Source organism: Myotis daubentonii, chromosome 4 (genome assembly GCF_963259705.1).
Source record: "Myotis daubentonii chromosome 4, mMyoDau2.1, whole genome shotgun sequence".
NCBI lineage: Eukaryota > Metazoa > Chordata > Mammalia > Chiroptera > Vespertilionidae > Myotis > Myotis daubentonii.
Window position 1 is genome coordinate 12,493,769 of NC_081843.1, and position 17,547 is coordinate 12,511,315.

Sequence of the window (17,547 nt, forward strand, 5' to 3'; positions counted from 1 at the left end):
CAATAAAAAAAACAAGACACATCCACATGTTCACCACCAGAATTTGATCCTTTGCTGGGTTAACCAGATCTTGCTCCTGTTTGCTTCCAATTTGTCTGCATTTAAAGGAAATAAATTTTATAAGAAGAGTTAAATTTCACTTTTCACTCCTTTCCTCTTCTGTCCCCCTCAATATAAGTCCCATGCTTGTTTTGGTATTTTTACTACAAATAAAGATGCTTAAAAACAATAGATGTCATTGAGGATGTGTTTTTAGACTGCAAAAATGGCATTACACAGTTCTACAACTTGCTTTTTCACTTGTTTTGTAAGTCCGTCCATGGTGATGTGGCAGATGTGGTTAAATCATGGAAACTACTACATAGCATTCCATTACAATAGATTACAGCTCCACCACTCAGCAATTTTTTTTTAAAAAAAAACATTTTTATTGATTTCAGAGAGGAAAGGAGAGGAAGAGAAAGATAGAAACATCAATGAGAGAGGATCACGGATCAACTGCCTTCTGCACACGCCCTACTGGGGATCGAGCCCACACCTGGGCATGTGCCCTGACCGGTAATTGAACCGTGACCTCCTGCTTCATAGGTAGATGCTCAACCACTAGCCACACCGACTGGGCCAGCGGTCTCTTCATGGGACTATGAAAGCCAGCGCTGCCGGGACATCCCTTTCCTGTCTCTTCTTGGGCCTCTGAACCTCTCCTCCTGTTTCCTCATGAACCTGTGCATTGGACGGTACGGAAGTGGAAGTGCTGTATTAGTAATGTGAATCCCATACTCTGCTAGGACCAGTGTTAATTTTTACTCTGATTGGTGGCAAATGCTATCTTAATTCATTCCCTTGTGTACCAATGTGGTTCAGCATCTTTTTTGTGTTTACTAGCCACTTGGGTTTCCTCCTCCGGAACTGCTTATTCTATTCATTGCTCATTTTTTTAAGGGGTAGCTGTTATTTTACTGTTTTTTTTGTTGTTGTTGTTTTTTTTTTTTAGGACTTCTTTGTGTATTCTGGAAATGAATCCTTTATTAGTTATTATCTGTTCTAAATCTCTTCCAAGTTGCTATGCACTGAATTGTGCACCCCAAATTCATTAGTTGAAGCTCTAACCCCCAATTTGATGGCATTTGGAAATGGAGCTTTTGGGAGGTAATTAAGGGTTAGATGAGGTCATGTGTTGGGGCCCCAATGATGAGATTAGTGGCTTTATACGAAGAGGAAGTGAGAGAAATGGCTTTCTCCCAGGTGAGGATTACCTAGAAGGAAGCCCTCACAAGCCAAGAAGAAAGCTCTCAACAGGAACGAATTTGCTGCCATCTTGATCTTGGACTTCTCAGCTTCCAGAATTGTGAAAAGTAAATGTCTGTTGTTTAAGCCACCCAGTGCATGGTATTTGGTTATAGCATAAGCAGACTAACGCACTAGTCTATGATGTGTCTTTTGTCAAACAGAAGGCCAATTTAAAAAAATATTATTTTTTTCTAAAATAAAATTTACATACAGTAAAATTTACCCTTTGTAGTGAGCAATTCTGTGAGTTTTGGAAAACACATACAATATAGAACTACCATTACAATCAAGGTATAGAACATTTTTTTCACTCCAACAAATTCCCCTGTCCTCCAGTCCCCACTGGTCTGATTTTTGTCCCTATACTTTTGGAAGTATTTAAATTTGAATCATTCTTTTCTTTAATAGTTTGCAATTTTTATTCTTGTGTAAGAAATTTCCCTGATCCAAGGTTCTAAGTATATTTTTCAATGTCTTCTAAAAGTTTTTCTTTCCAACTTTATGCTTTTGATTACTCTGTAATTATTTTTGCATCTGATGTGATAAAGGGATCTAGTTATGACGTTTCTGTATTAATGAATGGCACCAGCTATGGAACAGTCCATCCTTTTCTTAGGATTAGCAAAGCCATCAAGGATAAAACTATTGGGTTGACTACTCAAAATTAAAGATTTCTGCCCTAGCCGTTTTGGCTCAGTGGATAGAGTGTTGGCCTGCAGACTGAAAGGTCCCAGGTTTGATTCCAGCCAAGGGCACATGCCCGAGTTGCAGGCTTGATCCCCAGTAGGGACCGTGCAGAAGGCAGCCAATCAATGATTCTCTCTCATCATTGATGTTTCTATCTCTTCCTCCCTCTCCCTTCCTCTCTTAAATCAATAAAGAAATATATTTTTAAAAATTAAAGATTTCTGTTTAATTTTCCAACAGAGTTCATGAAGGGGTCACAGGCAGGAAGAAGTTATTTACAACATCAAAAACTGATAAGGGATTTTTTTTGGTTAATCCTCACCAGAGGATATTTTTTCCATTGATTTTTATAGAGAGTGGAAGGGAGGGGCGGGGAGATAAAGAGAGATCTATGTGAGAAAGACACATCAAGTGGAGTGGTTGCCTCCCAAAGGCAGGGATCAAACCTACAACCCTGATATGTATCCTTGATCAGGAATCAACCTGGGACCCTTCAGTGCCAGGGCTGATGGTCTAACCACTGAGCCACCGGCCAGGGCTGATGAGGGATTTTATCTGAAGAAAAAGCCAGAGAATCAAATAAAAAAATAAGCAAGTGCTACTGAAGTATGGTAGCAATCATCTCAGGTAGAAACTATAGTTTAAATTTAACCCTGCTCTTTGGCTTCTGTACTTATTTGCTTTGTTTAACAATAGAAAAGTTACTTTGATTTTCTGAATTGTATAAATCATCCCATTCGGTTGAATACCTTATTGATTGTAATGTGAATACCCCATTGATTGTGATCTTACTGGCTTTAGAAAGCACATTCCTCTGTACCTGGGAACCAGGACAGCACAATTATCCCAAGACCTGAGGGTTCCAGATAATGTTTCCCTGTCAACTCAGTGGTCCCAAGACCCGAGGGCTCTAGATAATGTGTTTCTGTCAACTCAGTGGTCCAAAGACCCAAAACTATAATTAATCTTTGTAGATAACTAATTGGCTCCATCTCGCTTCTGTTACTGCTTTGTGCAAACCAGGGACCTCGTTCCAAACCCTGGGATGTAATCAATACCTTTGTGATTTTTGCCTATATAAATCTGGTGTTGCGGCCATCTTATCCTGCGAGATTTGGGAGAGCCAAATATCCCCTCGTAGTCGGATTGCAATAAATGTGACTTTTTAATTCAACTTCTTGAGGCGTCCTTCTGTGATTCGCGGGGTACATTATAACACTACTACTGGGCAATTCACAGATATAAGATTCAAGTTGGCCAAATACAGTAAGAAACATTAGCATTCAGTGAAGTTCGAATAAGAGAAGATGAACCCTAACTGGTTTAGCTCAGTGGATAGAGTGTTGCCCAGTGGACTGAAGAGTTCCAGGTTTGATTCCAATCAAGGGCACATGCCAGGGTTTTGGGCTGGATCCCCAGTAGGGGGCATGCAGGAGGCAGCTGATCAATGACTCTCTCTCATCATTGAAGTTTCTATCTCTCTCTCCCTTTCCCTTCCTCTCTGAAATCACTAAATATATATATATATATATATTTTTTTTTTTTAAAGAGAAGATGAGATAACATTTTAAGTTGTCAGGCTAGAAATCATATGTAATGTTTACTATAATTTTGGGTATTTCCTCTTTATTTAAAAATATGTGCATTTTAAAAAAATGGATTTGTAACGAAATTGAGCTTTTCCTATATCCCTCCCCCTCCTTTTGTCAGTGGCCAGATCTCACCCAGATGATGGAGAGGCCCTACTTTAACTAAGGTTTCCTGACCCACTTTCCCTCCACTCCCCTGGCAGGTCCCACAGGGCTGTGCCACACAGCCAGGAATCTGCTGAATCACCTTACTATTTTTTCCCCACAGGCCGAAAGTCACCCGGGAAGAGGGATCAGGAGACCTACCTGCTTAGAGAGTTCCAAAGAAATGTTTATCCCAAGTAATTTTAAAAGAAAACATTCACAGAGGGAGATTTCCAGACATTCGCTCAGACCCCAAAACCAACAGATGTGAGCTGCACCCCACCCTCCCTTCCTCTTCTGTGTACCTGATACCTGGTTGAATTAAACTGTGCATAGGAGGAGTCAGTCAAAATGGCAAGAGGGGTTGTGTGTACTGAGCTGGTTCATTTCATCTAACTGTACCAATAAAAATGTCCGTAGGCCACAAAGGGGACACTTGAGGTCTGAGTGACTGACCCAGAATTGTCACTTTTAATGTTTCACACACAGAGCCTCTTGAATTGGTCCAAGCTCACCATTCTGGGGTTCCATTTTGGCACATCAGCCAGCCTAGGAATGCCGAATTTTGGGGCATTTGCAGCAGGAGGAATGCCTATTTTCCCAGCATGCAGCTCTGATATATATTTTTTTCACTTCACCCACATTAACCCCCTTATTTAGAAAGGCTGACACATCACTATAACTACCTCAGAAAACTGTATTTGGCCAAAGGCATCAGTCCTATTTCGAATTCTTGCCAAAACTGGAGATGATATTTTTTCTCTGAACACAGAATCTTCCTGAGTAGAGCATACAGCTCTTTAAAAAAATATATATATTTTATTGATTTTTACGGAGAGAAAGGGAGAGTGATAGAGAGTTAGAAACATCGATGAGAGAGAAACATTAATCAGGTGCCTCTTGCACACCCCCTACTGGGGATGTGCCTGCATCCAAGGTACATGCCCTTGACCAGAATTGAACCTGGGACCCTTCAGTCCACAGGCCAACGCTCTATCCACTGAGCCAAACCGGTTAGGGCTCTTTTTTATTTTTTAAATTAACTTCACTTTGATTTTTAAAAAAGTATATTTTATTGATTTTTTACAGAGAGGAAGGGAGAGGGATAGAGAGTTAGAAACATCCATGAAAGAGAAACATTGATCAGCTGCCTCCTGCACACCCCCTACTGGAGATGTGCCGGCAACCAAGGTACATGCCCTTGACGGAAATCGAACCGGGACCCCTTCAGTCGGCAGGCCGACACTCTATCCACAGAGCCAAACCAGTTAGGGCGAGCATACAGCTCTTAAAAGATATTGAGAATATAGTTGGGGAGGGTGGAATTCCTTGCTTTTCTTTTTCCAAGGCCAACCTCACAAAACCCCGTACCACGTACCCTGGGATTTTGTCATGGACGATGACTCAGTTAATTAACACTGTACACTTGGAAGCAGAGGTTCAGTTTCCTTTGGTTCTTGCCAAAGCTGCTTATGAAACATATCTGGTTTGGGTGCCCACAGCGTTTAAAAATACCATTTCATACACTCCCTCGATACATTTAGTTACAGGCTAAATTTAGCACCTCGCCTGGGGCCCGGCAGCTCACCTGCTTCTAACTAGCATGTCTCCACTTTCATGCCTGCTGCAGGGTACTCATGTTCCTATCTGTCGTCCCGTGTCCTCGCTGATGGAAGCGACAGCTCGAGAAACAGATGCTAGTTGTCAAAGACAGCCGCGGTGCTGGGAAGGCCTGACTGCAGACTGGCGATCAACTCTACATCCTGTGAAAAACACTTTTCATAGGCTTAAAAAAGATCTGTGTTTAACCACTTGTGCCTTCCGTTAGAAGTGAAAATACATAGCCTTTCCCGGGCTCTCCAACCCTTGGAAGGGGACCGCGCGGACCAGCCCCTGCCTCTGCCAACCTCTGTGCCCACCTCTGTGCACGCCCGCGACCTCTTTCTGCTACCGGCGTCTGCCGAGGGGGTGCGTGCGGGCTGCCGAAGGAGCCGGGCGGCCACAGCGAGCGCAGGTGCGCCGGGAGGCGGTACCATGCGGGGGCTGCGCTCAGTGCCGCGCGCATTACCCCTCCCGTTAGGATCGTGTTCTTTGCTTATCCATGTGTGAGAGCGCTTTACGCTCCGGGAGGACTCAGGCCCTGTGCGACAGGTGCACTTTCGGTTTTCCGCTCTCTTCTCGGCGCAGTTTATTCATCCGCACCCCCAGGCGGTGACATCAAGTACGCGTTTGCAGCCTCCGAAGACAGCCTCTTCCTGAGTCCGAGGGCCGGGATTTAGGTTGGGGCCCGGCAAAGAAGAGGAGCATAAGCGCCCACACACCGGGTGCTAACTGTCATACACCGTTCCGCTACCCTGCTGCCCACCGCCCGCCTTTTATAGCCAGTCGGTGGGGGGCGGGGCCGGGCCGCGTCGGGGCGTGCTTACGTAAGGCCGGCTGAGGGCGGGGCAAGGGCGGCGGCGTTCGCTTGGGTACCTCGGGCGTCTCATCCTACCTCCTCACCCTCCTCGGCGTCCTCCTCGGCGTCCTCTCGGCCGGCCTCCTCGGCCCCTCGGCCTCACGCCGCCCCGCGTCCTCCTCCGCGCCCTCCCAGCGCCTGCCGCCATGGGCCGTCATCCGCCGCGCCGCGGGGCCGAGGGCAGCTGAAGCGCGGCGCCAACATGGGCGAGGGCGTAGCAGGGCCCGAGCGCCAGCCGGAGCAGCCCGGGAGCCCCGCGCGCGCACGCCCGCGCCGCCGCGGGGATGCCCGCGCCCGCCGCCGCGCCCTGAGCGCCTTTGTCTGCCGCCCGCGCCGTCCGCTTCACCACTGGTCTCCCGGGCCCGCGCCGCGGCCCGGGTCGCGTCCATGAAGATGGAGCCGGGCCGGTCGGCCTCCCCAACGGGCGGCCCGGGCCCCGACCCGGAGCCCGGCGGACCCGACTGGCCGGGGGCCGCCCCTACACCCGCCGACCCCGCCCCGCGCCCTGGGCTGGGCCCGCGGGACCCTGCGGGCTTGAGCGCCGGTCGGGCTCTGGGGGCTTCATACCTGCTGCCGAGTCAGGCCGCCGACCCCGATCCCGATCCCGGCACCGACCCCGACCCCGACCCCGACCCCGACCGGCAGTTGACCGAACTCGGCCCGCTTTTTTTCTGGACTGAAGAGTCAGAGGACTATGGCTCCCAAAGTTGTCCGGAGAGCGCGTCTCTCCGCGCGCAGGATTTGAGCGACAGCCACCACCGGAGGGGCGAGGTCGACTTCTTCCCTTCTTTGCCCTCGTCCTCGGTGGGCGAGTTGACGCTGGAGGTGGGTCCCGTGGACACTCACCTGCCCTCGGACTTAAGCCGGACCCGCTCCCTCACGAGCGAGCCTGCGGGGTGTGCGGAGGACGGCCCCCGCCTCCGAACCGTGTTCGATGCCCTGGACGGGGATGGGGACGGCTTCGTCCGCATGGAGGACTTCGTCCAGTTCGCCACGGTCTACGGGGCTGAGCAGGTAACTCGGCGAGCGCGTCCGGGCCCGCAGCGTGGGAGCCTGGCCCCGGGCGCCTCCTCCGGGCCGACACGGCCCTCGGTGGTCGGGAAATGCACGCTTAGGACCAATGGTCCCGCACGTTCTTTTTATTCGCTTCTGCCTTTACTTTTGGTTGAATTTTATTAAAGCTTCTTTTCCTCCTTTGGAGAGGTTCTATTCTAGGGAGTCAGATTCTTTCACTGCGGCCCCCCTTCTACCCACCACCCCCGGTCCCGCGCCAGCCGAGCTGGGTCTTTCCTAAACCGAGGGGAGTTAGGTCCTGGCATGAGGACAGGCCCAGCTGCCTGATGGAAGTGCTCCCTGAGTGAAGAGGTGCCTGGCGGTTCCTCCCAGGTCAGGTTTGGCTGAAGTCAGTCATTCCTTCCGATCTCAAAGGCCAGGCTGCGCTTGGCTACTTACGATCATGCGAATAGACACCGTTTTGGCATTATGTTCTCGGTAGTCACATCTTTTACTGTTCGGGAGACAGTGCACACTTTTTTTTTTTTTTTAATGTATTGGTTTTAGAGAAGAGGCGAGAGAGAGGAAAACATCCACTTACTGTTTTCCCACTTATTTATGCATTTATTGGTTGTTTGATGCTTGTATGTGCCCAGACCCGGGATGGAACTCATAACTTTGGTGTATTGGGGGGATGCTCTAACCAACTGAACTATCCCTCCAGGGCTGGTGAATACAAACTTGAGCAGCACTCCATCAGGGCCACCCCCACTTTTGCAGGAGATGTGAGATGTGTAGACAGGCAGCAGTGGGAATGCACAGTGCAGGGTGGCACCGGTACCACGCAGTCTCCAAGGGCTGAGCTGCTCTGGGAGAGCAGCCCTTCCCCTCCGTCTCAGTACTCATGAAAGTTCCAGGTGACTACAGCACGGCTGTGTGTGTTCTGGTAATAACTGGGTAGACAGCAAATAGGTTACTGGTGTGCACTTTTAAATATTTCACTTAGTAGTAAGAAATCCCTAAAATGCTGATCTTCTAGTTTTTGTATTTTATTGACTTCTCAACACATGCAGACATTTGTTAAGTGGGTGTTCAAGTGCATATGCATGTTGAAGCCAAGAGATCTTTAAGAAAAGAGGTAAAATTGACATCCTAATATTTAGGGTGTCAGACACAGCATTAAGAACCAGGTAGCTCCGTTGGTTGGAGCGTGGACCCCATATGCCAACTGGGGTTTGATTTGGTCAGGGCACAACCAAAGAATCCATGAGTAAGTGGAACTGCAGGTCGATGTTTCCCCTCCCTCCCTCCCTCCCTCCCTCCCTCCCTTCGTCTCTTTCTTTAAAAGTCAATACATAAATGAAATTTTAAAAATAAAGAAATTTTAAAAAAGGAACCTTGATACAAGGTCCATGCTCCCTCCCACCCTCCCATTTGTCCCTTGAGCCCAGAAAGATGTGCATGCTTCTGTGGGCATCACTGTACTGCTTTTGTTAAGCCCTTAGTTGGAAGACATTGCTCAGATGCGTCTCCTATGTCCTAGTCCAGTGGTCGGCAAACTCATTAGCCAACAGAGCCAAATATCACCAGTACCACGATTGAAATTTCTCTTGAGAGCCAAATTTTTTAAACTTAAACTATATAGGTAGGTACACTGTTATTAACTTAATTAGGGTACTCCTAAGGCTTAGGAAGAGCCACACTGAAGGGGCCAAAGAGCCGCATGTGGCTCGCGAGCCGCAGTTTGCCGACCACGGCCCTAGTCTAATGGGCAGAGAGATATATGGTATAATTTCCTGTATGGTTGGAAGGGATTGTGATTGCTGGTCCAAGTTCTTTTGATACTTTTCCTTCTTGCCCCTGGGTCAGAAAGCACCTTGGGCATCCTTGGTTGTGTTTTGCTAGTGCGATGTGTCTTCTCTCCAAGCACACCCTTTCTCATTACACCAAACATGTTTAAAAAATACCACGTTTGTTCTTTTTTTTTTTTCTTTCTTTTCACCATAACCTGGCTTTGATAAAGTACTTTACAGATTATATCAGGCTCATTTATGTCTTCACTAGATCATCACCCCCTTTCTCTGAAGTAGTAATAGGCTTCATTTCACTTTGCAGGTAAGAAACAGAAGCCCAGAAAGTTTAAATAATTCCCAACACCCCACAAATGAAATTGTCAGTGCTAGAGCAAGGACTAGAACTAGGTCTTTTGACCTATAATCTTTAGATGGCTCTCAACTTCTTAGATTTGGTGTCTCAAAATATTCCCATGAAGTTTCATCTTACTGACTTCCATAAAACCCTTTTCATTTGAGAAACACCTTTTGTTGTGTTGTGACTGTCCTTATTGAACACAGTGGGAGAAACTTTGGGTTGTTATTTGGGGGCTGAACTTTCTTGTAATTTCAAAGTAGAAAAGAATCAAAATTCTTTGCCCTGATAGGTCCTGGTGGAATTTTAAATTTGGTGGTAAGGCTTGGGTTTAGTGGGGATGGACGAGTATAAGGAGGCCTGAGGCATTGCCCTTCTGTCTGCTCTCCCAGACTGCTCAGGAAGAAGCAGTGTTAGACTTGATCTAAGTACCTGGACTTGAATGAGCTCCCTGGGATGGTGGAGGAGAGCTCCTGTTTCGGAGCAGGTAATTCACAGCGTAATGAAAGGTTGACTTTTGTGTGTGTATAAGTTTTGCTATCCTTTATTATGATTTAGGCTTGCTTTTCCCAAGTCCATTATCAGAGTACATTATAGAGGAGCAAAAAGAAGAAATAGTCTCTGATAGTGACGTAGTTTAGAGAAAAGAGAAGAATTCTACCTCATGATGAATATTTTTAAACTTTTAAGTGAAAAGTCTTGAACATACAAAAGTAGAGAGAGAAGAAGGCTAGTCTAATGACCCCCCCCCCCCATCTCCCTCCTCCTTAGCCATTGCTCAGTTTCACCAGGCTTGGTTCATCTGTAAACCCTCCACCCCTGAATTATTATTTAAAAAATATTTTTAATATGTTTTTAGAGAGAGGAAGGGAGAGGGGGAGAGAGGTAGAAACATCAGTGATGAGAGAGAATTATCAATCGGCCACCTCCTGCATGCCCCACACTGAGGATCGAGCCTGCAACCTGGTCATGTGCCCCGACCAGGAATCGAACTGTGACCTCCTGGTTCATAGGCCAACGCTCAACTGGCTGGGCACCCCTGGATTTTTATTTTTGATGCACGTATGTGACATATTATTTCATCCATAAATATTTCAGTATATATCTCTAAAAGATAAGAATTCATTGAAAAACATTTCATGATTTTTTTTAAAACCCTAGAAACTATTTAGATAAACTGGATAACAGCAATAAAACCATAAGTTTTTGTACTTTCCACCTTGAGATTTCAAAATATTGAGTGCACGAAACTCTTAGGCTGGTCACATTACTGTCCTCGATGATAACAAATAGATTATCTTGATTATTTCAAAATTTTCAAAGGTAGCATGTTCAGTATCTTTTATGTAATCTGTTTATGAAAAAACATTTTAAATTATTTAGGTGCTATAGCTGAAATTTTAATATAAGCAGCTAGCTCCCATTTATAATACAGATGGCTTTTGTGCCCCTCTTCAGCAATGTCATGGTGTGTTGGGATCTCATTACCTCATCTGGTGATAGATCAGGTGTGGTGTAATATAACAGTGTTAGCAGGAATCAGCGGAGGAAAGGAGAAAGAGGACTACTGTAGAGTTTTCTCGGTGAAACAGGACTCAGTGCACCCAGGCACTAGTTGTGAGCTTAGAATAGGTTTTCTTAAAAATATGTTTTTATTGGTTTCAGAGCGGAAGGGAGAGGGAGAGAGAGAAACATCAATGATGAGAGGGAATCATCGATCAGCTGCCTCCTACACGCCCCACACTGGAGATCAAGCCCACAACTAGGGCATATGCCCTTGACTGGAATCGAACCCGGGACCCTTCAGTCTGCAGGCTGATGCTCTTTCCACTGAGCCAAACCGGCTAGGGCTGGAATCGGTTGTTTGTTTTTTTTAAAGCTTGATCACTTCTCATCAACACAATCCCTTCATACTGAGAGGACTGATGCTTTTATAGTCACCACTAACTCATTGTAAAGCAGAAATTATAGAATAAATTCTAAGAGCATTGTGGAAATGATTGATTTATTTTGGTTTTATTTTTCAAAGGAATTAATTGTAAAGATTATCTTTTTTTTTTTTTTTTGTAAAGATTATCTTCATGTTGTATTATTACCCTAACTTAAGCATTTACATTTTGATAGTCACTGATCCTTTCCAGAGAACCCTACACATCGAAGCACAGAATGAATGCCCTTCAGTAACCTTGTAGGCATTGTCTGTCCTCTTACTTGCGAAGTAGGCTGCTGAGGGAAGTGTTGATACTCAGGTCTCCTGCTTTTCATTCCTGTACCTTGCTGGTAGGAGTTGGAAGTCTCTAGGGACATCTGGCTGCACCTTTTGTTTCTTTTGGCTGCACCTTTTAGTTGCTTCAGTGTCCTTTCTAGTTTCTACCCTAGCCTTGAATTTAAGTGTATGTGAGCATGTCTGTGTGCGTGAGAGAGAATGAGTGCTTGTGTGAGCAGGTCATGTGGGAGCTAGTGTGTGTGAGAGAATGAACTTAGTATGTGAGAGCAGGTGCATGTGGGAGCTTCTGTTTTGTGTGTGTGAGTGTGTTTGTATGTGTGTCTCTTGGTCTGTATGTCAGATGAATTGGTAAAAGACAGATAATGGTTTTTTAAAAATAAATATTTTTATTGATTTCAGAGAGGAAGGGAGAGGGAGAGAGAGATAGAAACATCAATGATGAGAGAGAAACATTGAGAATCATTGATCTGCTCCCTTCTGCATGCCCCCTACTGAGGATCAAGACCACAACCTAGGCATGTGCCCTGACCCAGAATCAAACCATGACCTCCTGATTCATATGCTGAAGCACAACCACTGAGCCATGCTGGTCAGGGCCAGAAATGTTTCTTTATATGCTTGATCATAGGCAATTTTGTTAGTGTATTAAAAAATGTCATTTTCATATTATAAAAATAACATGTGCTTATTTTAATTTTTTTGATTGTTTTTTTTTTTTTTTTTTTTTAGAGAGAGAAACATTGATTTGTTTTCCCGCTTATTTATGCATTCATTGGTTGTTTCTTGTGTGTGCCCTGACTGGACATCGAACCCGCAACCTTGGCGTATCGGGATTATGCTCTAACCAACTGAGCTACTCAGCCAGGGTACATACTTATAATTAAAAAAAAACACCCTGGAAAATAGAGAGAGATAGCCTATATACTAAAAGCCTAATATGCAAATTGTCCCCTCTAGCAGTCGTCCAACTGGGAGTTTGACCCCTTGCTATGATGGGCGCTGACCAACAGGGGGCGGTGCAGAAGTGGCGGGTGCTGGCAGCAGGCAGCAGTGGAGGCACTGCTGTCCCCAATGGACCCCGATGAGAGCGGGACCACTGCGGGATGGTGGAGCAGGTGAACCAGGCCAAGGCAGGTGTGAGCAAGGGCCCAATCGCCCCGCAGGCAGTGACCAGGCACTGAGGGAGAAAGGGCAAATAGCAGTATTAAAATATTTCTTCAGCCGAAACCGGTTCGGCTCAGTGGATAGAGTGTCGGCTTGCGGACTGAAGGGTCCCAGGTTCGATTCCGGTCAAGGGCATGTACCTGGGTTGCGGGCACATCCCCAGTGGGAGATGTGCAGGAGGCAGCTGATCGATGTTTCTCTCTCATCGATGTTTCTAACTCCCTCTCTCCCTTCCTCTCTGTAAAAAATCAATAAAATATATTAAAAAAAAACACATTTCTTCCAATTACTTTCCTTTCAATGTGGATGAATCCATGCATGGGGTCACTAGTAAAATATAAAACAAAAAATGACTAACAATCACATTATCCTGATAAAAATACTGTTAGTATTTTAGTGCATTTCCTTCTGGACTTTTTTTATATATATATATATATATATATATATATATATATATATATATATATATATATATATATATTATTGATTTTTTACAGAGAGGAAGGGAGAGGGATAGAGAGTTGGGAACATCAATCAGCTGCCCCCTGCACACCTCCCACTGGGGATGTGCCTGCAACCAAGGTACATACCCTTGACCGGAATCGAACCTGGGACCCCTCAGTCCGTAGGCTGACGCTCTATCCACTCAGCCAAACCAGTTAGGGCCTTCTGGACTTTTAAAAAAAATATGTTTTTATTGATTTTAGGGAGGGAGAGAGAGAAACATTGATGAGAAAAATCAACATGGATCGGCTGCCTCCTGCACACCCCCTGCTGGGATTGAGCCCACAACCCAGGCATATGCCCTGACCAGGAATTGAACCAGTGACCTCTTGGTTCAACCCTCAACCCTCAACCACTGAGTCATACTGGTGGGGCTCTTCTCAACATTTTTGTCAACACACACACACACACACACACACGCACGCACACACACACGACTGTGTATAAAAATACACAATTAAGATCATTGGGTAGCAGCTAAGTCATTTTAATAGATGTTCATTGCTTAAAAAGATCAAAGTAATGTTCGCATCAGCAGCACGTGTACTAAAATTGGAAGGAAACTGTAGATTAGCATGGCCCCTGTGCAAGGATGACACTCAAATTTGTAAAGTGTTTCATATTTAAAAATAAATTAAAAAATTAAAAGATGAAAGTAAATATCAGTAAGCAATATCAGAAAACTATGAATCACTATAATGCCATCCTGAAAGATAGCTACTTAAGTATTTAGTATGTAAATTAAAATGTATATAATAAATGCTTCATTATACAAAAATTGTATGATTTCAGTATCTGTTATTTTGAACCTGCTTTTTGACCAATTTTTTGAAATTGAAGATCTCTGGTATTAGGTGTATACTTTAAGGGAAGTCTAGGGTTTACTTGTCCCAGGAAGATTCAGATTTGTTAGGGATTATTACAATGTAGGAGCTAACATATAGGAAGAATTTAATTCCATGTAGACTACACGAACAAGCTTCTAAAGCAGCGGTTCTCAACCTGTGGGTCGCGACCTCTTTGGGGGTCGAACTACCTTTTCACAAGGGTCGCCTAAGACCATCGGAAAACCCATATATAATTACATATTGTTTTTGTGATTCATCACTATGCTTTAATTATGTTCAATTTGTAACAATGAAATTGGGGGTCAACACAACATGAGGAACTGTATTAAAGGGTCGCGGCATTAGGAAGGTTGAGAACCACAGTTTTAAAGGGAGGTAAGTATGGGTTTCTTCCCTTCCAAGCAGTTATTTTGTTTGAATTCTGGAAATAGAGTCTAAACATTAGTTATAATTGAAATATCAGACAAAGAATTAGGCATCCACTGAAGACTTATGTGGCCCTTAAAAGTGATAATTGTTAAGTCTCCAATGTAATATAAACTTTTATTTTTAAAGATTCACCATGCCTTACATCATACATTTTTAAAAAGAAATTTTCCGCCAAACCAGTTTGGCTCAGTGGATAGAGCGTCTGCCTGTGGACTGAAAGGTCCCAGGTTCGATTCCGGTCAAGGGCATGTACCTCGGTTGCGGGCACATCCCCAGTAGGAGGTGTGCAGGAGGCGGCTGGTCGATGTTTCTCTCTCATCGATGTTTCTAACTCTCTATTCCTCTCCCTTCCTCTCTGTGGAAAATCAATAAAATATATTTTAAAAAAAAAAGAAATTTTCCATTATCTTTTATTATTTAGTTTTTTTATATATTTTTATTGATTTCAGAGAGGAAGGGAGAGGGAAAGAGAGATTAGAAACAGCAATGATGAGAGAGAATCATTGATTGGCTGCCTCCTGCAAACCCCCCACGGGGGATCGAGCCTGAAACCTGGGCATTTGGCTTGACCAAGTATCAAACCGTGACCTCCTGGTTCATGGGTTGACACTCAATCGCTGAGCCACACTGGCTGGGCGAAAATGCCTATAATTCTTCTTTTTTAAAAAAAATATATTTTTACTGCCCTAACCGGTTTGGCTCAGTGGATAGAGCGTCGGCCTGCGGCCTGCGGACTCAAGGGTCCCAGGTTCGATTCCAGTCAAGGACATGTACCTTGGTTGCGGGCACATACCCAGTGGGGAGTGTGCAGGAGGCAGCTGATCGATGTTTCTCTCTCATTGATGTTTCTAACTCTCTATCTCTCTCCCTTCCTCTCTGTAAAAAAATCAATAAAAAATATTTAAAAAAATATTTTTATTGATTTTATATTGATTTCAGAGAGAGAAACATCAATGATAAGCGAGAACCACTGATTGGCTGCCTCCCGAATGCCCCTCCGCTGGGGATCAAGCCTACAACCCAGGCATGTTGCCCTTGACTGGAATCAAACCCGGGATCCTTCAGTCCACCCACTGAGCCAAACCATCTAGGGCGCCTATAATTCTTGAACGTTGGCTTCCATTTGGCCATTGTGTTTTCATCAATATCTAATAAGTAACTCTAAGTAATTCCTGGCAGAAAGTGTTACACTTACCCTGTAATTTAAAAAGTTCATGAGACTAGTGGATTAGGATAAAGTATTATGGTTAGTAAAGAAAATACATTTTTTCAGTAGGTACAATTTTATTTTTCTGTCCAAATATTAACATGCTTGTTTTAGGCAAGTTGGTATTACTCTAGTTACAACTGTGTTCTTGTGTTTTTTATGTTCAAAACCAGAGCTAATAGTGAGGCAAGTCTTGTCTATGCTGCTGAAACAGGTGTCTTAGTTTCCTGTCTATAAGCCTCCTGCTGGGCAAGCTGATCCGTGAGCCAATAACTGCAGGCCTGGAATGGGTGGTGTGTCCTTTTTTGCAGGGACATTGTGGGCATGGTGTCATGGATGGATGCTCTAAAATATGAGACAAACTGAAGGGCCAAGTAACATTTTAGCATTATTAGCTGTAAATAGAGGAAACACTATCACTGCATTATTTTAAGTTCTTTTTGCACACATCATCTGTATGCTGATAACTTGAAACTTGCTATTTCTAAAACTTCTAGTTATTTTCTTGAAATTCTAGCTATTTTTCTGAAGACCCATGTCTTCAAAAGATTTAAGTTTGTTAAATGATCTATTGTACTTTTCCTTTTGTTGGATGCTTTTATAAAACTTCTACTAAAGTGTTAGAGCCTTCTGTGCTCACCTGTAAGTAGACTTGCTGTAGTCAAAAGTGAGCTTGCCGGTTTATATCCCTGTTTTGAGCTAGGGCTCCATGGTATTGGGAGGTTATCAGTGTTGTTGTCCGAGGGTTTTATGATGAACTGTTTTTCATTTATCATAATTTATTCTGATTTCTCTTTAAGAAAGTTTAATCAATTTAAAGCCTAAAACTCAGGTTATTAATGAAGTGGTACCTGTTGGCTAAGACTGTTGGCTAGGTGGTTTATCTGTTTTGACAAGAGGAATTGTTCAGGATTATAAAGACCTTCATTGCTGTAAATCATTGGACAGTAAACAGAACATTTTACTGTCTCTAGCAATCCATGGACATTCCAAGGACTTTTTTTTTTTTTTTTTTTTTTTATTAAGGTGCCTGCCAGTGAACTGGTTAATTATATTTTAAAAAGTTAAACAATAATTTAATCTTTACTAATAGATTGCTTGAGCCTCAATACAAATAGGTAAAAATCCACGTCGATGAGAGAAATTAGCATTTCCTTTGAAAGCCTATTAAAGTGTCCTTTAAAAACTTCAGCCAGTGAGAACATTTTTCTAAGTTGAAATACAGATGAGGGATGGCTAGAAAGCTGTGAACTGTGGGAGAGATCTAAGCAGAGGGTGGCTAGGTTCCTGGTTCTGCTCAGAGCACTGTTAACGTCTATGGGTTATGTGTACAGTCTGATCCCTGGTCTTCCTGCTTATATCAGTGAAGACACCTCAGATCTTCATCTAGAAGATTCAGGAGGGCATAGCCAGCCTGACCAATGTGTTCTTAGGTAAGATTTTTAAAAACATGAGTCACAGATGAAAGGCTGATATAAAAACTCTTAAAAGTCAAAGGGAACAAAGACCTAAATCTGATAGGAGAATGGGAAAAGATATGAAGACATTCCACAGAAAAAGATATACAAATAGCCCTTAGACATACAAAAACCACAACAAAACAAAAATGTAACTGCAGAACCAGCTCAAACTGGTCCTATCCTGTTTCCAACAAGACCCAGAACCAAAGTTTAAACCTTGGATACACCATTTGTGAGTAGCACTTGTGAACACTTAACTGTTTCTCCCCACAGAACCAAAGGACTGGAATCTGGTCAGAACTTGAATCCCTTCAGAAGTGAAGGGTCCATTGTCCAGGAAGATCTGTTGCTGCAACCCCTTAAAATCCTGTCCCAAATCTTGGATTGAAGTAGATAGAT

General features: G+C 44.0%; 1 protein-coding gene, 1 long non-coding RNA gene and 1 other non-coding gene across 6 annotated transcripts in view; 2 read left to right on the forward strand and 1 right to left on the reverse strand.

Annotated features, from left to right (window-relative positions):
* Positions 1–416: 416 nt before the first annotated feature.
* LOC132232849 (uncharacterized) lies at positions 417–6,058 on the reverse strand. Its single transcript, XR_009452507.1, has 2 exons — positions 5,299–6,058; positions 417–723 (listed from the first exon to the last, which is right to left on the reverse strand). It is a non-coding gene; the product is annotated as an uncharacterized LOC132232849 (long non-coding RNA).
* A 130-nt stretch (positions 6,059–6,188) lies between these two features.
* Positions 6,189–17,547, forward strand: part of RAB11FIP3 (RAB11 family interacting protein 3) — a 105,668-nt gene continuing 94,309 nt past the window's right edge. Inside the window, exon 1 of one of the 4 annotated variants that reach the window (XM_059692527.1) lies at positions 6,189–7,182. In XM_059692527.1, coding sequence (XP_059548510.1) covers positions 6,556–7,182 — 627 coding nt within the window. In that variant the 5' untranslated portion in view covers positions 6,189–6,555. The remainder of the gene's footprint in view (positions 7,183–17,547) is intronic. The other 3 variants (XM_059692528.1, XM_059692529.1, XM_059692530.1) reach the window with 3 other exon arrangements.
* On the forward strand, positions 13,729–13,831 carry LOC132233928 (U6 spliceosomal RNA). Its single transcript, XR_009452778.1, has one exon. It is a non-coding gene; the product is annotated as a U6 spliceosomal RNA (small nuclear RNA).